Genomic DNA, 23980 nt, shown 5'->3' with positions numbered 1-23980 from the left:
ACTTTCCCCTCCAATTTCTCCCCAATTTCAACCCTCCGCATACATACCCCCCCCCCTCTCCCCCCACCACCTCGTGAAATCCTAGGGTCTAGGTAGTATAGAGGAGGCCTTCTCAGGGTCGAAAAGAACTGAAGATTCGCAAGGTCTCCGGAAAATTACGTCGTAGAACTGATTAGGGCTTATACCAGCTCAGTCTAGGTCTGGAGAGATCTTGAGAGACCTGTGTACGTCCAATCAGAACCAAATCCTCGACTCGGGAGGTTTCTGGCTGATAATTACACCACAGGATTAACAAAAAATCCCCAACCGTTATAATCCTTAAATGAAGATAAAAATTACACCGATGACGGGTGGCTGGCGATCGAGGCCTCTCGTCACTCCTCGGCTCGATAAACGTTCGATTTATGTTTCGCTTTTACGGGTAACCCAGATACCCATACGTGGGCCCTGCGTGGTGGGCTCCAATCTTGAAGGTTTGATCGATTCCAGGCGAAAATGAAGGGTAAAAAATTGAGAGTTATAGATTTCTCCTCGGGGCCATTGACATTGAATGAAATAATCGTAGTTTCGATTGGGCGGGGGCATTTCCGGTTTCTTCGGTCGCTCTATCAGAGAACTGTTCAGCAGAGAGCGAGTTGGAGAAAAATGAAATGTCCCAGATCATCGTGACACATTGAGACAAATAAATTTTTACCATTTCTCCTCGGAGCATAAAAAGGCCCGATTCAATCGCCGATTGCTCAGGAACGGCAGAGTGAAATTCGAAATCTTTTCTCTCATTTTAAAGGTATTATTTCAAGCTTTAAAATGAGCTTTGACCCCTTAAAATCGCATCGTTGGGTCCGGAGATACTGCGCACTTAATGGAACACTTCCTGAGCAAACATTTCAATTTATCAATTACCGATTGAAAATTGAAAATTCCCAGACCTTTAATCCCCTAGAACCATCAGATAATAATCTTTCCGAGTTATCCGAAACGACACACTACCCAGCTTCCCATCGAGTTACGGTCCAGCACTCCTCACCGCCACGCATTTGCATGTTCCACCGATTAGCAAATCCGCATGAAGTACGGCGAGAGAAACAGGAGTGGATGTAAATAGTAAAAAAAGTCTTCAGTGTTTACCCATTGCGTCATTTTTAGCATGCACCTCGGGTGGAATAAGTAGTAAAGACATTGGTTACACTCGCAGAGACTTCTTTCCGTTTCAATTAACGCGTACATCTAAACACGACTGTTGAGAATTACGTTTTTAATAGTTTATTTTTGAGAGTACAGAAACGGAAGTGGAGTGACATGGATCTTTTATCATTGACCACAATCTGCTGTCCTACGCTATTTCGCCCCAGAATTATCTGATTTTCACGCCTTTTTCGAGGCGAATTAAATGTCAACTTTATGGGCTCTAACGCTATTTTCAGAAACATTCGATTAACCTGATTATTTGTCAATTACGGTACGTGCTATGAATTTTTTTACATCGAATAGTGAATCACTGATCATTTCAGGGCAATTTCAAGGGATTTCGTCATTGAAAATTCACGATTTCATGAAAAAATCGGTGAGAACTGAAAATCTCAGTTCAATTTTTCCGGGAAAATGAATAGAAATCAGTAAAATTCAGTCTTGATTTTCGGTATAATTTTAAATTTTATGAATGGTTCACCCCTAAATTCAATTCAATCCCCTAAAAATTACTACTAAACTATAATTGAATTTCTTCAACTGAAAAAATGCGTAATGAAACATTCATTGAATCATTTCATTTCAAATTACGACGTCTGTCGACGAATTACCTCATCCACTAGGAAACACAATGTCCGATAATTAAACAGCATTGCCGGTGGATTTCTTACAAATTTTTTAATGTCATAGTGCCACTAAAATTTCAATGAATGTCGCCATTAAAAATTCACAATTTCATGAAAAAGTCAATGGGAACTGGAATTTTCAGTTCAATTATTCCATGAAAATGAATAAAAATCGGAGAGATTCAAACAAATCCGTAAATGTATCCTTGAATTTTCTGTAAAATTTCAAACTCCATGAATTTTTCCCTCCAAATGTGATTTTTTTCTCTTAAATCGAACTCAACGTCAAAATTCCCCATTTTTGGAGCAGCGCACCCAGCAAAAAAAAATTAATTGTCATACCGTGCTCATAAGTACAAGTATGTACCCAACAAGGCTGTCCCCATGATAGTCCACCATTTTGGCATCAGCAACAACCATGATCTCGATAAAGTACTCCCTCGGCAGTGCTCTCCTCGCTCTCCAATTATTGAATCCATCATCAATGTCATCGTCCTCCTCCCTCCCCTCGATCCTAAACAGCAAAATAATCCTTCAACTCGATGAAATCCAGCAGAGCGGGTGCACGCGTATTCGCATCAAATCGCCCGCAATCTAAATTTAATAAATTGCACTCAAGACGTGAGAAATTAACAACCACAAGTGTCTCGAGAGACGAACGATCCGATAGATCACGTAGCCAGATAGTGTCCGCGAGTAAAAAAATGGATAGAGAACTTCAATAAAAAAATAATCATTGCGTGTGGCTAATGAAAATTCCAGGTATCAACGGCTGTCATCGGCGTTTTGTTTCGCCTGGAAACGTTGAAATGGGCGCGGCCATAAAATAAAGAAGAAAAAGGGAGATACATTGGCGCCTATTGCCGGAGACAACTTTTCAACTATAAATTATGATGTGGAATTTTACAAGGGGAGAGAAATTGAAATGTCGTGCGCTATCGTTACCAAGTGTAGAACTAAACACTCGGATTTATTTTTATAACACATCGTGAGGATGAAAAACTGGATCACTTGGGCAACATTTCACCCTGGAATGCTGTTTATTATTATTAATGATTGAATTGCGTCAAGTCGTAAAAGTGACTAGATGAGATCAGACGTTTTTATCGTATGTGACAGGGTTCAGAATTATGAAATTACGGGGGATAGGATATTTAAAAGACATAAAACCATTTCTTCTATGATTGGGGGAAGTATATGTGTCAAGTTTTATGGGGGACGTTAATTTGAATGAAATTCTTGGTGAATATGTGGGAGAGGGAACAAGAGAATTAGAAAGTATTATTTTTAATTGAGAACTGTTGAGAATTTTAGGGTGAAATTTTTGGTACACTTCTTGGAAATTAGTATTACATTACGATTCTACTAAAATTTTAAGGAATTTGATCGTTGAAAATTTAACATTTGACGGAAAAATCAATTGGAAATGTCAATTTTAGTTCAATTATTCTATGGAAATGAATAAAAATCAGTGGGATTCAGGTAAATTAATTTGTGACTGTTCAATTAATTGATAATTCACGTAATTTGGCACTGAATATTCATGTTTTATTAATTTATTGTTCGAAATGCCATACCTTTGGCGTTTCCACTGGACCTGATGAGGGTATGATCTCCCGTAATGACCGACAAACTCCTCTAAACCTTCATCAGACGCCTCCTCAATCGATCTATCCAGGAAATTCTTCTCAGTCAGTTCTCTCCGCTCACGTCTATGATCGCCAACATAAACTCTAGCCGCTGAACTGTCGTCAATAAGTGGCGCCGGTGCTTCCTCCACAGGATCATAATCTGCAATCAGAGGTGATCAGTATCAATACGGGTTCTTCATGGGGAATACGAGAATCAATCATGATACTGCAGGCTTGAGGTACACGGTTCCATTCATTTATAAATCGTATTTGCATTGCTTCCGCGTGCTATGATCAATGGTAACCGTTGTTCGGCGGTACGGGTCATTGGAAATATCAATAAACGTTAGGAATTGATTTTTGCCGGGGATTATTCAATGTTTCGAGGTCAGGACTATTTTTTTTCACATTGAAAATTCATTTTTAATTTTTAATTTCAATTTTAATCGAAATTTTTCGTTAAAATTTCATCACTAAGAACTCATTCCCCTAGAATTATTATACAATAAACGCAGATTATTATTTTCGACATGAATTCGTGAAATAAATTCACAGAAATGTCAATTAAAATTTTTATTTGAGTTGAATGTGCAAGAAAATGAAGTTAATTTTAGGGAATCGTCCTTTGATTTTTTATCAGGCTAAAAAAACACCGATTCCAACATTCCTCAACGTAAGGAGCTAATTCCTCTCGTATAATTTGATATTAAACACCGATACCACAAGCATTTTAAATCCTTCCCTTTTTTATTGTTAGTTATAAATCAGTAGCTGTCAAACTATAAGATAAAAAGAAAATCCACCACACAGATTGAATGAAAATGTACAGCCCGTTGCGGTAGGTCGAGATAAGTTGTCCGAGTGGTACCCTTGATGCAATCGAAATGATTGCTTTATTACCTCCAGTGTAATGACCACAATTACGCCTCGCAGTGTGTATAAGTGTATTCTCAAGTGCATTGTTTCATTATTGTTTCATTATTCGCTCCTAAATCTCCACGTGTACTTTATACGTATTTTTTCATTCGACTATTTCTTCATCTTTTTTTCATTCTTCTATGAAGGCCTCTCGTGGATCCGATTAGTCCCAGGTCTGATGTTTCAGTCGTTGGAAAAAAAAAACGAGGGGGGGAACTTGAGTCCTGGTATTTCAATGAATCGTGGGCGGATAGTCTATCCTGGGAGTGGCTTTTATCATTCTAATTTCAATCATTATACATGGTTAAATGGGATTACATGGGGATGATAGGAAAAAATGGGGGAGGTAATGCATTCGTAGAAAGGTTTATTCAGAGTGAAGGAGAGTTTTTGCATCATTAATTCCATGGAGGAGTACGATTTTTTTTTAGGAATCTTTCGCAACATCTTTTATTTTATTGTATAGTCGGAACTGTTGGAAAGCATTTGGAGAATTGAAAAAAATAGGAACCCCATTTTTAAAAAATAAATTATTTATTTGTTACCTCAAAAATTATTTTGTTAAAATTGTTGAAAATTTTCTCATATGATTGAAAATACATTTCACTGAAAAAAAGAAATATTGCTGCAAAGAGAGTATTTTTTTAAATCCAGGAATTTGCATTAAAAAAATTCATGAAAAATTATAATTTTCTGAACTGTGAAACGGATTTTTAAATTTCCAACTGAAAATAATAAAAATAAAGATAGGAAATGCTTAAAAAAACAAATTAAATAGAAAAATAAATGAAAAATTGACGTTTTAACATTTGAAATTCATAAAATAATCAAAACAAATGAATTAATTCCCGAAAGCAAGAGCTCCTCTCCCGAAGTTGAATTATCGAGGCGACCTGGCTATTGGTATATCACCCAGGTGTGGGTGGTATAAATCTGGGATGGTTGTACATGATTTCCTGGTGTAACTACGAGGTAGTATCGCGTGCTCAACAACACTCACCAGGTACATAACATTGGGTTATATACCCCAACCCCTCTGATACATGACCAGCGACACGATTCGCAACTATAAATACGCGTGTTAAAGTATATTTATCTGCCCACTGGCCTGACTCCAGTTGCATCAGCCGCGGATCTATGCACTTTCACCCGGGAACGTCTACGAATCCCCTTCTCGGCCTCGTTTTGTCCTCGATTTTACGCAAAAAGCTATTTTTTTCGGTTTAATCCCTCTTGCGTTTTCATTAATGCCGTGTTACACACACCCACGCGTCATTACGCGAATCATTCCCACGGGGGAATGATAGATAGAGGCGATGATTGCTATCGCAAAAACACTTTCTTTGTCTTGGGCGATTAATTCTGGAATTCAAGAAAACCATAAGAATTTTAAACTTGGACATGGAATTTTTTCCACAAATTGCGGTCAATATTTTTTATAAAAAAAAATTTTCTTTTCATTTTAATGAAAATGTTTTAATCATATAAAATAAGTAATTCATTAATTTCAAATCATTTTTCCATTTCTATTCAATGAATTTTATTTCAAACAAACTCATGTTCTTTATTATAAAAAGACAATTTTTTTATTTGAACAAAAAATCATGAACTAATTCAACTGAAATTTACAGCTCCCACGGATTTTACATAGAATTTCTAATTTTCAATGACAAAATCCCTCGCAATGAATAAAAAACATTGATGTGATGATTCAAAATAACTGATTCATTAATTTCAAATAATTTTTTTATTTGTATTCAATGAATTCCATTTCAAACAAAGCCATGTGCATTAACAAAACATTTGTTTATTTAAAAAAGACAATTTGTATGTAAAAAAATGCATGGATTTTTCCACAGAATGCAATTTTAAATTTTTTAACAGTAATGTATTGCTCAATTTCAATAATACGCATCAGACTCTCCTAGCCTCTCCGATCGTCGCCTCCACCCCGAAACTCCCCGCGAAATAATTCCCCGGATCCCGCCGGCGCAAGCCCCTAAGTGGCATCAGCACATCAATTTTTACACTGTCAATCCCCCCGGCTGAAGAGAAAGTCTCCACTCCCGTCAGGCAATGTCAAATAATTAATGACAAGTGGATTACCGATACTCAAATTTGAATAATATTATCTCGTCCACCCATAGAAAATTGAGGTAAACAGCCTTCGCGTGGGAGTCCAAGACGATTCCATTAGAAAGCCGGAGAAATTCCCCCCTCGCCCGCCGATACCCTCCGAATTACCGCACACTACTACCACTGACTCTCCCCAGAATCAAAACTACTCATCATTTTAATAACGCCAACAGGATGCGCATAACTCTCCCGCAATTCGGCGCTCGATCCTCGCTTTAATAACCCAAGTAGTCAAGGAACTTCACGGCCAGCCGAGTCTTTTGTTCGCTCAATGTTACCGTATCGTATCTCAGTTGAAACATCTCCGATGCGTCCTTTGTTGCGGGCAGACGTGTGTGTGTACACATACCCCATCCACAACACACAAGGTGGCACAAACGATTGATCATGACCGGCAATCAGGTGCATTTTCCCGTCGAGCGAAAAAAGCGCCCATTCCTATGTCTTCTCCCTTTTTTTTTCCCCTCATGTAAATCGAAAACCACTTAAGACGGAATTCAATCCGCACTGACGGCTCATTTCTCATCCAACTCCCCCGAGTAAATGAGAAATGATTCATTTGTCGATTGAGATAAACCACAAATGATAAAATCATGTTCATTCATGGGGGCAAATTAAACTCTTGAATATAAATCGAAGGGGACTTTCGATTTTTCACCGGGGGCACTGCGATAATTAATCGATCGGAGCAGCGGGGATTGTCGCTGGGGCACGGTAAAATGGCGTTATTGAGGGGGGGGGGGCACTGGCTTGTGGTTCCCAGCACGAGGAAAACTCCGAATTCCGACTTTACGGAGGATCTGGACAGGTTTCTCGTTAAACTGGTTTTTGGAAAGAATATCTCGCGACCTTTAACAAACGTGTTACGCTGACTTGTACAATTGAATGTTTCGCCGAGTGCATCAAGTGCTCATATTTATTCGTTTTAAAGTGACATGATGCGATAAATAAAGAGGAAATGTTTTTTAAATAGAGAGACTGAGGAAAAACGAAGTGTGTTTAATCGTCAATAACTCGAGAACGGCAGAGTGAAATTTTGGATTTTTTCTTTCATTCTCGAGGTATTTTCGTGAGCTTCAAAATGAGACGTGACTCGTGCGGATTCTATCGTTTGATCGCGAGATATTTGGAGTTGTAGACGCCCGAATTTTTAGAATTTTCCAATCGAAGAATGCGTTTATTTAAAAATTGTTATTTTTAAATCCACAAAGAGCTGCTTCTGCCGAGAGGATCTCCTGCCGAAGTTAATTACGATAGGAATTCCCGCATGTGTGCAGTGGCGAGTACTGGGGTGGGGCCCCCGGGACGAGCGTGAAATTCGCCTCTTTTTCCACATCTCAACGCACTCGCAATTTTTTTTTCTCATTTCAACCGCACGACAACCGATTAATACTTCTTTTATCTCCGTTAATTGTCCAGACTAGTAGTTATGATTGACGGGTGAATTAAAATAGTCCGTCACGAGTGATTTGACGACTCCATCGCCGATAAATCACCGACAAAAATGAATGAACCCAGGACGATAAAACACTCGATACTTTCGCCGTCAAAATTACAAGGGAATACGAAATTACACACAACTTTCCCATCGGCACAAATGGCCATTATTCTTTTTCTCCATTCACTAAATACAAATTTGCCAATTGATACGTGAGGATAATATTTACCGATTGGCTGAAAATTCGCGGATGGAGAGAATGAGCGCAAATTAAATTTCTCCGGATGAATGGGGAATGCTGGTGGAATTAAATTGTATGGCTCAGCGGATAAATTAATAAAAAATGGGGGGTCTGACGTGTCAGTGATTTTACGAGATACGTTATTATGGACAAAATGCTGTTTGTCTTGCGAGAAAAAATTATTTATGACAACTTTTTAAACAGTTTAATTGATATAACTATGAAAATTAGTCATTTTCTAACAAAAATATTGTTAGAGTAGATAGAAAATTTTCAAATGAAAAATGTTATACGATTTGATTTTAAAAAATCACTGTTGGAAACAAATTTCTAGCATAGTGACATTCAATTCGATTTAGAGAAGGAAAAAATGAAATTTCGAATTTCACTGGATTCGTCAATGAAAAAATATACAGAAATTTCATGTAACTTTGTCGCTGTTAAAAATATCGAGCGTTGTCATTTGAAATTTGAATTTACACTGCATTTTGAAATAAAAAAATTTTTTCCTTGAAATAAACACATGAATTAATTAATTTGGAAAAAAAACGTTCAAAGAAAATTGAAAAATTTACGAAAACCTCCAGCATTGACCGCAACACATCCCATCAATGATTTAGCGTGAATTCCCGACTATCCACTCCTTGTTAAACTTCACAATTCACGAGGGGTAATTTATAACGAGCGACCTCCAAGAAGTCCATGACTTTTACAAGAAAGATTAAAATCACCGGTGCCACATCGCCCTCGGCAACGGCACGTACCTCGAAAATATAAAAACTGGTGAAATAAGAGAATACAAATGCAATTTAAATCTATGGCACAAGGGGGAGTCAGTGAATACAGTGCGACTCACTTATACCGGGGCATCGTAACCCTAACTCAGATGACTTTACGGAGTTGTATCGCCTCCTGGCCATTGGGTGTCGTTCAAAGCCGTGCGTCTCCCTCACCTCTGGACTATCGGGACTCGTTTCAAATTTTCCTCATTTCTTTATTTCAACCGGGGGGTTTAACGCACTTTGAAATTTATATTCCATTCGGTTTCATCTGGTAATCGTGCAATGGGGCAATTAATCGTAACGGTGTGTACCATGGGGCGACGCTCAGGAATGCTGAATAGCAGTTGTGGTAATTGTTATTCCGGGATGATAAAGTCACTGAATTATCGGGAGACTGTCGATTCAGGAAAAATCTCGGCGTTCGAGGCTCATGAGTCACTCCCGTGAATTTGTATGAGGTTTAATTAGTAATTACGGGTTAAACGAAATTTATAGTAATTTCAGGAAAATTATCGACACGAATTAATTAGATATCGGTGTCCGTAAAACTTGAAATTCACGATTGAAACATGGAATAAAATGCTGATCCTCCGAAATCTTGAGGGAGTAATTTACGGTTATTGTCGATTGATCAAATAAAAAAAGTTTCACGTTCAAAAATGTCTTCTAACGGAAATTTAATCAATGCCAGGAGCATAATGAAATTAATTAGTAATTTTGAATAAATAAAATTTGCATAATTCCCGAAAACAAATTGTCGACATGAATTAATTTTTTACTTTATTTTTATTTAGCACACGAAGGACATGAATTAATTAGAAGTCAATGTCCATAAAACTGGCAATTCACGATACAAACATCAAATGGAACGTTGATCCTCCGAAATCTCCTGTGAATAATTTACGATTATTATCGATTGATCAAATAAAAAAGGTTTCACGTCCCAAAAACATCTTCTAACGGAAATTTAATCAACGCCGGAACCAGAATTTTTAACGACATTTTAATTCGCGCGATCGATGGATCGAAATACTCCGAATTTTTATTCATCTCTGTATTTTCCCTGGTATTTTTTTTTATAAATGCAGAATCAGTTGATTTAATTGATAATTACAACAAAAATTAAATTTACAAAACAATTTACATCTAATTAATTTGTTTTCTGAAAACAAATTATCGAGACGAATTAATTAAAAATCAAGAATCCATTAAACCGGGAATTCACCATTGAAACATGGAATAAAACGTTGATCCTCCGAATCTCCCGTGAATAATTTACGATTATTACGATTAATCAAATAAAAAAAGTTTCACGTCCCAAAAACCTCTTCTCACGTAAATTTAATCAACACCGGAACCGCAATTTTTAACGACACTTTAATTTGCGCACTTGGTGGATGGAAATATTTCGAATTTTTATTCATCCCTGAGGAATAACTCGCGGCGCAAGAGCACTCTCCCTGGTGATTTTTTGGGATAAATGGTGAACGAAAGACCCGAATGGCCCCAACGATTACCGAGAAATTTTTCCCCGCTGATCACCAGGTTCATCGTGCCTCAGCAGGTTCAAAACGAGTCCCCCCTCCCTCCCATCTGTATGAGAATTCCCCCAAACACACTGTGGACTGTGTTACTGGCTTGGGGGCATTAATGCACTCGATCCGGGTATGATCGCGTACGATCGCGGATGAAATCCACGCCCACGGTATTCAACGATGCAGGGACGCGAGGTGTCTTCGGTTTGATATCGGTCAAAGACCTCGGGAACAAATAAATAACTGACCATAACAAAGCAAAAAAATGAAGTTTGGGGCGTTTAAAAAAATGAATAAATGAATAAAACAAGTGATTGAGATTTATGGGCAAAAAGTGAATAATGCCGGTGAAGTTTTATCCAAAATAAAAAAAAAATCACCCGATTTGCCTCGGGAGTTTTGGAAATGACTAAAATTGAAACTGGAGAATTAGAAAACAAAAAATAATTAAAAAGAGATGAATAAATAGAACAAATGAGTGAGATTTATGAGAGGAAATTGAAGAAATGAAAAAGAAATTGAATAAATGACCTGTTCGGCCCACAATTTTCAAAAAAATTGTAAAATTTTGGAAAAATGATTTTCAAATTAATAAAAAAACACTTGTTATTTCTCTCTCATGTCAAGAGTGAAATATTTCAGGGTTAATTTCTTCAAAAATCCAAGGATTTACAAAAACCCATAAACTCCCAGAAACAGCGAAAGAATTTAAATCCTTGAAGACACACGAGAAAATAAAAATCTCGTAATCCCCGTGAATAAAAATAATGACCCATGATGTCGAAAGGATGACGCGGCCTATCAGTGGTCACAGCATTCGAAAATTTTTCGGCCGGTTCCACCTGTGGGCGAGCGACGCCGCCAAGCAGTCTGCTCACTCCACATATTCGTACCTCTGCGTCCCTCTCGTTTTTTTATTCTCCTCTCGCCCATAACACCAAACGACCAGTCGAGGTCCGCCGGAGGCAGCGAATACACGAGACAGTCGGAATCATTCTCAGTTATACAGGTGCCTCCAGTCTTCTCAACGTTTGTAACGATTGGTGAATGGCAGAGCTTTCAGACTAGCCTTGTTTGGTGTAAATTTTAATCTCCGGTGTAAAAAAAAATGATGAGAAAGTTTTGGGGTTTTTTCAGATTTATGTGATCATGAATAGTGGAATTTCAGGGGTCACTGACAATTCAATGGAATTCCAAATTTTTTAGGGCTAGATAGGGGAGAATTCCCGGATTCATTATGAAATTTTCAATTAAAATATGAATATTCATTTTTTAATACCAAATTACGCAGCATTTTCAAACGTATTCGTGAAGTTTCGGGAAATAAAAATAAAGAATATATTCACCTGATTTTTCCTGAGTTCCATAAATTTTCGTACAATAATTAAACTGAAATTGCAATTTCCATGGATTTTTCCACAAAATTTTACATTTTCAATAACGAAACTTCTTGAAATTTCAGTAGAACTGCACTGTAAATATCTTAAAAATTTCAATCTCCGAATTTTCTCATTGAAAATTCACAATTTCAGGGAAAAATCAGTGGGAACTATACATTTCAGTTGAATTATTCCGGTAAAAGTAATAAAAAATCAGAAAAATTTCTTCAATAATTCCTGGAATTCCAAGAACTTTAAAAGAATTCCCTGAAAATTCAAGGGAGTTTGGCAATCAATATTCAGTTTCACTTAAAAATACACATTAATTATGAAGTTTCGGTCTGCCTCAAAAAATTGGGACTTGAATTTTCAGAAAAACTTGAAATTCCAGTGACTTTTTCCCCTACAATCGGGTTCCAGGTCTTCATCCGAAAAATTCAGACAAATTTTTCCAACCCTAGCTCAATTTTACCGACGAGTTTGAGACTTCACACACGGAAAATTCACCATTCATCACCATTTTTGATGCCCACTCAGCCCATGGGCCAGACCATTTCGTCAACTGGTGGGAACGAATGCCTCGTGCGACCCATCGTGAAATCAATTATCACGCGGCCAGCAAAGAGGCTTCAATTTTTCCTGTTTATCATTCCAAAGTATTTTTTATCCCTTTGATTTTAACGAGCCTCGAGGCTGATTATTCCCGATAAAATGCGCGTTTATGGGTTTTCTATTGCTTCCCTTAAGCGATAGAAATTTTGCGTTACTTTATGCTTCCGGTTGGAATTTTTTTCCAAATGCACGAAAATTTATGAAGCATAAATTTCCGGATTTTTTTCGCCAGTCACATCGTGCGAAATTTACGGAGGAATGCCGCGGGGGGAAATAGTGTCATTGTGAGACGCATTAGTCTCTCCGGCATTTCAGGAACAAGTTTCATCAGCGATAACATCTTCTTTCATTCATCTTTATGCCCAGTGGGGTAGAACGGGACATTCTGTGGTTTCTGAAACCTGAAATGTCCTGGGACGAGTTGACGATTTTTTTATTCATCTCGCGATAGTTATTTTTAGACGCCGGGGGAATGGGAGAGACTCACCTATGACTCCACAGTTGTGTCCACTCTCGTCTGGTAAATTGACATCGTTGGAGGTTGTTCTCGTGGATGAGAGTTTGTAGATGGCGTGTTGAAGGGTGGAGCTCGGATCCGTGAGATTTCTGTCCGTTCTCCAATTCTCCGCGGGCTTTATTATGTAACTTCCGGTTGACGTCTTCATGTGACCGGTCTGTAATGACAATAATTGTGACAATTTTTTTCAGGTAAAATTCGTCAAAGGAAAGATTTAAGAATTGTTTTTTTAATTCATATTTCTTTATTTTAAAAAAAATTTTCTAATAATTTTCTAATCACATTTGTAATATATTTTTCAATTCATATTTTATTCAGTTACGCAGAACCTTATAACGACGAATTGTTTTCTGTAATTGTTTTTCTGAGGATAAAATTATGAAAAATACAAATGTGAACCTGCAAAATAAAATGACAATAAAAAAAATGGCTGGACAAATGTATATTTTTATCAATAATAATGTAAATAAAATTGAAATGTTGAGGACAAAGTGTGAGACCAATTCATGCGTCGCAAAATGTAAATTGTCGATTAAATCGCGCGAAAAAAAGGATTTTGCAAAAAATAACCTTTTCTCCCGCGGTTTTTATTATGCAACTTTCGATTGATATGAGGTCTCCATGTGACCGGTCTGTAATAAAAATAAGTGTGCCAATTTTTTTCAGTTGAAATGAAAAAATTACGATTTGAGAATTCTGAGAATTAGGTTTTTATTTCTTATTTTCTACAAATGTCATTGTTATAATTTTTCATTTTATTTATTTTTATTTTTTTCCAAATGTCATTATGAGAATAAAATTATGGAAAATAAAAGAAGAAAAATAAACACGTGAAACTAAGACGTAAAATAAATGAATAAGTAGAAGAAAAAAACAAATAGAATTATTAAAAATAATGTCAATACAATTAAAATACTGAGGAGAACATATTTAGTACTCAATAATATTATTGTAAAATAGAAATGGTCGATGAAATCACGTGAAGAGCGGAACGTCAGATAATTCATTTTGCAAAGAGCAATTTTTTCAAAACATTCTGTCGACGATTGGAACGAAGAAAACCGGCCAAAGTACTTGGATTGCCTGAAGAACGCTGAGTGACTGCCTCAATTGAATATTAAATGATCTCTCCGAAGATGGCAGAGGTGGGTGGAGGTAATACGAGTGTGGCTCGATTCTACAACTCGTTTTCTGGGATGAAACCCGAGATACCGCGGATGCGACTACCGCGCCCGTATGCACGCGACTCTAGACATCTCTCGGGTATTTCTGGATCTAAGTAACTGATGGCCGTGGCCACTGGACTCCTCTCCGTGTCCGTGACGATTCACGAATGGGCAAAGCACACGCGGAATGAGCGCAAATATCATCCGCAAGGAAATTCAGAATAACACACTGACAGAAAAAATTGGTTTTGCCGAAAAATTATATTCCCCAGAGCTGATTTTTTCTCTCAGCGAAATTTATCTCGTCCCACTTCTCACGCGTCTCCATTGAATTTTAGTTATTATCTTTTCCACCTCAATTACTCTTCTTTTGAAGTGCGAAAATGTTTGAACACCCGTCAAACGGATGATTTAAAACCCCCGATTTTCGATGACTGATGAATTCTTTGGGGTCCCGTGCGAAGCCGTGATGAATGAAGTGTTTGATTATTTCCGGAATTTTTTCGGCTCTTTGAGATATTCCCAGATTATTTTGGGTTGTTTCTTTTGACTCGAGGGAAGAGATCGATGGCTTGTTAATCTGTCTGGGATGGCCGGGTGACTTTGGATGTTTAATGGGATGCGAAGACGAATGGATTTTTTTTCCGGGAGTGTGGGATGGCCCAGACGTCGAGTCTGCCTGAGTGGAAAAAATTCATGCGTCGGGTCTGTACAAAAATAAAAAATATTCCCAATTTTTACCGAGCGAAGTGCATTCAATATCAATTTCACATGATTTCATTCATGATTTGAGGCAAAAAATATGCGAAACATATTGTTATGAATTCTGTGATTTATAAAAAAAATTAAGTTTTAAAGATCGCAATTGATTTAGTGAAATTATAAATTTTTTTGCAGCAGAGAGATGGGAATTCTTCAATTGACTCGCATTTTTAATTTATTAATTTTCCCCGAATAATTGAATTAAAATTGGCCGTGACTATTCGCACCATTGCGTGAATCACTCCCGTACACTCCATACACTCCACGCATGCGTGAAGTTTGTGTGTTTCACGCAGCCGAATTTTCATACTGCTGTGTATTTCACGCAGTTGAAGTTTCATATACTACTGTGTGTTTCACGCAGTTGAAGTTTCATATACTACTGTGTGTTTCACGCAGTTGAAGTTTCATATACTACTGTGTGTTTCACGCAGTTGAAGTTTCATATACTACTGTGTGTTTCACGCAGTTGAAGTTTCATATACTACTGTGTGTTTCACGCAGTTGAAGTTTCATATACTACTGTGTGTTTCACGCAGTTGAAGTTTCATATACTACTGTGTGTTTCACGCAGTTGAAGTTTCATATACTACTGTGTGTTTCACGCAGTTGAAGTTTCATATACTACTGTGTGTTTCACGCAGTTGAAGTTTCATATACTACTGTGTGTTTCACGCAGTTGAAGTTTCATATACTACTGTGTGTTTCACGCAGTTGAAGTTTTATACTACTGTGTGTTTCACGCAGTTGTATTTTTATACTACTGTTTGTTTCACGCAGTTGCATTTTAATACGCCTCTGTGTGTATGTTTTTTTTGGCTCAAATGAAAGAGCGGCTCGAAAAATGGCGTGCAGAAGTTTTTAAAGATGACAATTGTCTCTAAAGATGATGTCTGTTTTCAATTGAAAAGCGCAATTGTGACAACATTTTCCAGTGGGTTCTAGGAGTCTCCCCTGGTTCAACACCATCTTTAGAGGTCCTAGCACGCCATTTCTCGACCCGCTCTTTCGTTTGAGCTCAAAAAAACATTCATATCTTGTCTGACATCTTTGCTACAAACTCGGGTCTTCAACTCGGGTTTTCAATTGAAGGCCCGAGTTGTAGACCCGAGTTTGTAGCAGCGATGTCAGACAAGATATGAATGTTTTTTTGAGCTCAAATGAAAGAGCGGGTCGAGAAATGGCGTGCTAGGACCTCTAAAGATGGTGTTGAACCAGGGGAGACTCCTAGAACCCACTGGAAAATGTTGTCACAATTGCGCTTTTCAATTGAAAACAGACATCATCTTTAGAGAGATTTGTCATCTTTAAAGACTTCAGCACGCCATTTCTCGACCCGCTCTTTCATTTGAGCCCAAAAAAACATTCATATCTTGTCTGACATCTCTACTACAAACTCGTGTCTACAACTCGGGCCTTCAATTGAAAACCCTATAACACCTTTTTTTTCAGGGGTGATTTTTCAAAAATTTATTTAAAAAAAAAACCCAAATTTCCTCAGGAATCGAATGGAATAGGTTTTAAGGCTCTATCTCTCATAGTGTCCGAGATAATCGCGAAAAACGAAAGTGCCAAAAAAAATTAATTTAATTCATCTTGTATCGGGTGGGGGAAGTGGAAAAACGCAATTCTGAGCCATCTACTGGCCTATAGGGGACCCAAATTTCCTCAGGAATCGAATGGAATAGGTTTTAAGGCTCTATCTCTCATAGTGTCCGAGATAATCGCGAAAAACGAAAGTGCCAAAAAAAATTAATTTAATTCATCTTGTATCGGGTGGGGGAAGTGGAAAAACGCAATTCTGAGCCATCTACTGGCCTATAGGGGACCCAAATTTCCTCAGGAATCGAATGGAATAGGTTTTAAGGCTCTATCTCTCATAGTGTCCGAGATAATCGCGAAAAACGAAAGTGCCAAAAAAAATTAATTTAATTCATCTTGTATCGGGTGGGGGAAGTGGAAAAACGCAATTCTGAGCCATCTACTGGCCTATAGGGGACCCAAATTTCCTCAGGAATCGAATGGAATAGGTTTTAAGGCTCTATCTCTCATAGTGTCCGAGATAATCGCGAAAAACGAAAGTGCCAAAAAAAATTAATTTAATTCATCTTGTATCGGGTGGGGGAAGTGGAAAAACGCAATTCTGAGCCATCTACTGGCCTATAGGGGACCCAAATTTCCTCAGGAATCGAATGGAATAGGTTTTAAGGCTCTATCTCTCATAGTGTCCGAGATAATCGCGAAAAACGAAAGTGCCAAAAAAAATTAATTTAATTCATCTTGTATCGGGTGGGGGAAGTGGAAAAACGCAATTCTGAGCCATCTACTGGCCTATAGGGGACCCAAATTTCCTCAGGAATCGAATGGAATAGGTTTTAAGGCTCTATCTCTCATAGTGTCCGAGATAATCGCGAAAAACGAAAGTGCCAAAAAAAATTAATTTAATTCATCTTGTATCGGGTGGGGGAAGTGGAAAAACGCAATTCTGAGCCATCTACTGGCCTATAGGGGACCCAAATTTCCTCAGGAATCGAATGGAATAGGTTTTAAGGCTCTATCTCTCATAGTGTCCGAGATAATCGCGAAAAACGAAAGTGCCAAAAAAAATTAATTTAATTCATCTTGTATCGGGTGGGGGAAGTGGAAAAACGCAATTCTGAGCCATCTACTGGCCTATAGGGGACCCAAATTTCCTCAGGAATCGAATGGAATAGGTTTTAAGGCTCTATCTCTCATAGTGTCCGAGATAATCGCGAAAAACGAAAGTGCCAAAAAAAATTAATTTAATTCATCTTGTATCGGGTGGGGGAAGTGGAAAAACGCAATTCTGAGCCATCTACTGGCCTATAGGGGACCCAAATTTCCTCAGGAATCGAATGGAATAGGTTTTAAGGCTCTATCTCTCATAGTGTCCGAGATAATCGCGAAAAACGAAAGTGCCAAAAAAAATTAATTTAATTCATCTTGTATCGGGTGGGGGAAGTGGAAAAACGCAATTCTGAGCCATCTACTGGCCTATAGGGGACCCAAATTTCCTCAGGAATCGAATGGAATAGGTTTTAAGGCTCTATCTCTCATAGTGTCCGAGATAATCGCGAAAAACGAAAGTGCCAAAAAAAATTAATTTAATTCATCTTGTATCGGGTGGGGGAAGTGGAAAAACGCAATTCTGAGCCATCTACTGGCCTATAGGGGACCCAAATTTCCTCAGGAATCGAATGGAATAGGTTTTAAGGCTCTATCTCTCATAGTGTCCGAGATAATCGCGAAAAACGAAAGTGCCAAAAAAAATTAATTTAATTCATCTTGTATCGGGTGGGGGAAGTGGAAAAACGCAATTCTGAGCCATCTACTGGCCTATAGGGGACCCAAATTTCCTCAGGAATCGAATGGAATAGGTTTTAAGGCTCTATCTCTCATAGTGTCCGAGATAATCGCGAAAAACGAAAGTGCCAAAAAAAATTAATTTAATTCATCTTGTATCGGGTGGGGGAAGTGGAAAAACGCAATTCTGAGCCATCTACTGGCCTATAGGGGACCCAAATTTCCTCAGGAATCGAATGGAATAGGTTTTAAGGCTCTATCTCTCATAGTGTCCGAGATAATCGCGAAAAACGAAAGTGCCAAAAAAAATTAATTTAATTCATCTTGTATCGGGTGGGGGAAGTGGAAAAACGCAATTCTGAGCCATCTACTGGCCTATAGGGGACCCAAATTTCCTCAGGAATCGAATGGAATAGGTTTTAAGGCTCTATCTCTCATAGTGTCCGAGATAATCGCGAAAAACGAAAGTGCCAAAAAAAATTAATTTAATTCATCTTGTATCGGGTGGGGGAAGTGGAAAAACGCAATTCTGAGCCATCTACTGGCCTATAGGGGACCCAAATTTCCTCAGGAATCGAATGGAATAGGTTTTAAGGCTCTATCTCTCATAGTGTCCGAGATAATCGCGAAAAACGAAAGTGCCAAAAAAAATTAATTTAATTCATCTTGTATCGGGTGGGGGAAGTGGAAAAACGCAATTCTGAGCCATCTACTGGCCTATAGGGGACCCAAATTTCCTCAGGAATCGAATGGAATAGGTTTTAAGGCTCTATCTCTCATAGTGTCCGAGATAATCGCGAAAAACGAAAGTGCCAAAAAAAATTAATTTAATTCATCTTGTATCGGGTGGGGGAAGTGGAAAAACGCAATTCTGAGCCATCTACTGGCCTATAGGGGACCCAAATTTCCTCAGGAATCGAATGGAATAGGTTTTAAGGCTCTATCTCTCATAGTTCCCGAGATAATCGCGAAAAACGAAAATGCAAAAAAAAATTAATTTAATTCATTTTGTATAAGGCCTAGGAAGTGGAAAAACGTAATTCTGAGCCATCCACTGGCCTATACGGAACCCAAATTTCCTCAGGAATCGAATGGAATAGGGTTTAAGGCTCTATCTCTCATAGTTTCCGAGATAATCGCGAAAAACCAAAATGCAAACAAAAATTAATTTAATTCATCTTGTATAAGGCCTAGGAAGTGGAAAAACGCAATTCTGAGCCGTCCATCTGCCTACTCGGACCCCAAATTTCCTCAGGAATCGAATGGAATAGGGTTTAAGGCTCTATCTCTCATAGTTTCCGAGATAATCGCGAAAAACCAAAATGCAAACAAAAATTAATTTAATTCATCTTGTATAAGGCCTAGGAAGTGGAAAAACGCAATTCTGAGCCGTCCATCTGCCTACTCGGACCCCAAATTTCCTCAGGAATCGAATGGAATAGGGTTTAAGGCTCTATCTCTCATAGTTTCCGAGATAATCGCGAAAAACCAAAATGCAAACAAAAATTAATTTAATTCATCTTGTATAAGGCCTAGGAAGTGGAAAAACGCAATTCTGAGCCGTCCATCTGCCTACTCGGACCCCAAATTTCCTCAGGAATCGAATGGAATAGGGTTTAAGGCTCTATCTCTCATAGTTTCCGAGATAATCGCGAAAAACCAAAATGCAAACAAAAATTAATTTAATTCATCTTGTATAAGGCCTAGGAAGTGGAAAAACGCAATTCTGAGCCGTCCATCTGCCTACTCGGACCCCAAATTTCCTCAGGAATCGAATGGAATAGGGTTTAAGGCTCTATCTCTCATAGTTTCCGAGATAATCGCGAAAAACCAAAATGCAAACAAAAATTAATTTAATTCATCTTGTATAAGGCCTAGGAAGTGGAAAAACGCAATTCTGAGCCGTCCATCTGCCTACTCGGACCCCAAATTTCCTCAGGAATCGAATGGAATAGGGTTTAAGGCTCTATCTCTCATAGTTTCCGAGATAATCGCGAAAAACCAAAATGCAAACAAAAATTAATTTAATTCATCTTGTATAAGGCCTAGGAAGTGGAAAAACGCAATTCTGAGCCGTCCATCTGCCTACTCGGACCCCAAATTTCCTCAGGAATCGAATGGAATAGGGTTTAAGGCTCTATCTCTCATAGTTTCCGAGATAATCGCGAAAAACCAAAATGCAAACAAAAATTAATTTAATTCATCTTGTATAAGGCCTAGGAAGTGGAAAAACGCAATTCTGAGCCGTCCATCTGCCTACTCGGACCCCAAATTTCCTCAGGAATCGAATGGAATAGGGTTTAAGGCTCTATCTCTCATAGTTTCCGAGATAATCGCGAAAAACCAAAATGCAAACAAAAATTAATTTAATTCATCTTGTATAAGGCCTAGGAAGTGGAAAAACGCAATTCTGAGCCGTCCATCTGCCTACTCGGACCCCAAATTTCCTCAGGAATCGAATGGAATAGTTTTTAAGGCTCTATCTCTCTAAGAATAAGGATCTCTATCTCTAAGAATGAAGACACCCTACCCAAAAATCCTCAATCCCCCATATTTTCACCCAGAATCACCTCCAAGTCCCCCAATAATTTGTCCCCACCTGTGAGAAAAAAAAAACTCCACAGGGATGAGTAACCGCGCCACTTTGCCCCGGTAAAACTCGTATTCGTCTGTCATTGCCAGCGATTAGCAGTCCAGCGGACTATTTATAATGGCAACACACCGGGGATTGCCCTGGGGCGAGCTTCCTGGCAGCTTTTTCAATGTAATATACTGTCGGGGGGGTTTACACACGAGGTGTACGACGCCCCCGCTCAATATATTCCGCCCACCAGCATTCCTCAAAACGAATGCGAAAAGAATGATCATTAAAACCCGCAGAAAACTCCGGGGCAATCGATCGGTAATTAATTACCCTAAGCTCTCGCAGCAAAAATTCTCCTTTCAATCAGTGAAAATAGTTCCCATTTCTCGAGTGACACTAATGAACTAGCGGATGCAACAAACCAGCGAAGGACTTGAGCATGAAAAACAGGTTAAATTGAAAATTCAATGTGTCTCGATAGATTTTCATAATTTCTTGTTGATCTTTTCGACTCAGTCGAGCGCTAATGAACCTGAACTAACTCGGAAATCCCTGTCAATATTTTTTCAACCTCTCCTTTATTATTTTTCACTACTGGGTTGGACATGCACACACTGACGCTAAATGTCACAGTCGAGTGCAGTCGGAATCACTCGGAAATACATGAGTTTCAGGGTGGAAGCAGGGGGGTTACGCGTGTGGTACAAATCAAAGCTGTGTTTTCGATTCGTCCACTGATAAAACGTATATTTACTCCTCTCTCTGTAGTGGTAATTCTTCTACCCATTGACTGCGTTCCTAACTAACCGCGGTAAACGCGTTTAACGAACCGAGTCATTGAGCAAGACGCCTGCTTCACTGTATCTTGGGATTTCTATCGGGAGGGAGGGGAATATTTTGTGGGAATTAACGAGTTTCTGGGTTTTTTTCATTTCATTGTTTGGTCGGGTAATTGGATCGTCTTGGGAATTTAATGGAATTGATTTTTTAAGCATTGGCTCAGGATTTATTGTAAGATTGAAAATTATTCCAATTGATTTATTCAAAATGAAATAATGTGGGGGGAGAATAGTGATTTTTTTTCAATTCCACTTTACATCGAATTTTTCATTTGAATTACGTGAGGGAATTTTTTTAAAATTGACGGGAATAAATTATGGAAGTGGCTCAAACTTTCTAAACATTCATTTCGAAAGAAATTCGAACAAATTATTATCAGAATAAAAAATTGGCAGTTTATAAATATTTATAAAAAGTCGCAACTCTAAAAAAAAGTCTATTACCATTCATTTCAGAAACTCTTTTCGAAAATTAGTATTTTGCAATGTTTTAGCGCGAAGAATAAAATTCATACCTTCAAAGTTAGCCAACAAATCTTGAAAATTATCATTCAAAATTTAAATAAATCAGTCAGTCGAAAAAAAAATCAAGTATTTCAGGATTCAAATAAGAATTAAGGTGGGAACTTCTCAGTTTTCTCTCCTCTCAACTCTTTCTCATACATTTTGCATCCTGGCATTCTGGCGCGTACTCCACCTCGGGCAAGAAACACCGGACAAGAGGAGATGAAGAACCAGAAGAAAAAAGGAAGGGAAAGGGTAAGAGAAAAAAAACCGAAATAAAAAGCGCCCACAGAGGTCTTTGCTCGTAGGGACCGTCGAGTGAAGGTGCCAGGTGGGCTGGTTACGTGAATCCTTGGGTATTAACAATTACGACACCATCCTATTGCTATTGCAATCCAACATGCTGATGGTTACCATCTCAGAAAGTGTCGCGACCTCATCAGTGAAAAAAGAATAAAATGTGAAAAAAACAAACATAAACATGAAATAAAATGGGAGAATGGAATAGGCTGGCTGTGTTAATTCCACGGATGAATACACAGATAGAGATCTCAGGATTATGGAAAAAAAAAACAACATATTCGCATGTTTTTAATGTGCACATAAAGGGGGTACCCGAGGTTATAATCTCGTCATTCATCGAGTGATTATTTATCCCCCGGGTATATCCCATGGGTGTTGGTACAATCTCACTCTCTCATTTTACCCAGCACTTCTTACGCGCATTATCGCCCGGAGGTGAATTACAACATTTCCTTTATAATTCTAATCTTCTTTGTGACACCAATGGCCAGATGAGACTTTCATCGTGACACCTGCGGGGGCCTATCTGCGTTGTCACGGGGCAAATTCATCTTATGAATGCTGATGTACATTTTCATGGGCATTAAATAAACCATTTACAAGCGATAAATTGAGAATGTGCTGGTGGGGCCAGCGATAAAATTGATTTTTGAATAATTCTGCAGAGAAACGAGTTGAGGGAGAATTAGCGATCAGTATTCGGTTTTAAAAGGCCTTGGGAGTGGTAAAAAAATACTGGAATGAGAGGAAAATTTCGCGGCAGAAATTGTCTACCAAAAATGGGGGGAAAAATACGAAAGATGGCTTTAAAAATTTGTTCATCTTACAAAAAAAGAATAAAGTGAGTTGAAGATGATTTGAGGAGGATAAATAATTTCGGGAAATGTTTAAAGATGCGAGGCGAGGGCGTCGCCATTTTTAAAGCCCCTCAGTCAGGGGGAGGGGCTAATCAGACAACATGGCGGCGCCCACACCTGTCTATCACCTCATGTTTTCGAACATTTCTTACAATTATTCATCCTCTTGAGATAAATTTCAATTTGTTGCGTCGGGTTCCTAGAAAAGGAACAATGTTCTCCGCATTTCAGTAGCTTTTTTTCATTTTCAAGACTTTTTCATGTTCAGAAATATAAATGAAGTATAAAAATTTGAATATTGTGTCTAAGGGATTGGGGAAAAATGATGAAACTAGCCAATTTTTTCTCTCACAACAGTTATTTTTCCACTTGAAGCTGTTTTTGTCCTTCCGACAATTAATTTTTTGTATTAAATTAAATTTTCCCGCTTTTCGAATAATTTTTTCTGAATTGATGGATTTAAAGAGTTTATTGGCAACTATTCATCCGATACCCTAATCTAATTCCATCGGACCAATACTCTATTTAAAGAATGCAGATTCAATTTTCATCCCGTTGAGAAAAAAATCTAAAAAAACAGGCGTTTGTTATTCCACGCCAGCGTGGCCCCTAAGCCAACGATAAAGAAAAACAGAAAC

At 38.2% G+C, this 23980-nt stretch overlaps 1 protein-coding gene across 2 annotated transcripts in view; it reads right to left on the bottom strand.

Annotated features, from left to right (window-relative positions):
• Positions 1–23980, bottom strand: part of LOC107036538 (A disintegrin and metalloproteinase with thrombospondin motifs gon-1) — a 75510-nt gene that overhangs the window by 18309 nt on the left and 33221 nt on the right. For both annotated transcript variants that reach the window (XM_015254567.1, XM_015254568.1), the window contains exons 5-7: positions 12974–13160; positions 3392–3605; positions 2157–2328 (exon numbers count right to left, since the gene is read on the bottom strand). In XM_015254567.1, coding sequence (XP_015110053.1) covers positions 2157–2328; positions 3392–3605; positions 12974–13160 — 573 coding nt within the window. The remainder of the gene's footprint in view (positions 1–2156; positions 2329–3391; positions 3606–12973; positions 13161–23980) is intronic.

The sequence above is a fragment of the Diachasma alloeum genome, unplaced genomic scaffold (assembly GCF_001412515.2).
Source record: "Diachasma alloeum isolate Michigan unplaced genomic scaffold, Dall2.0 Dall_scaffold_00209, whole genome shotgun sequence".
Classification (NCBI taxonomy): domain Eukaryota; kingdom Metazoa; phylum Arthropoda; class Insecta; order Hymenoptera; family Braconidae; genus Diachasma; species Diachasma alloeum.
Note: the sequence above shows the minus strand (reverse complement) of the source record. Positions and strands in the feature narration are given on the sequence as shown.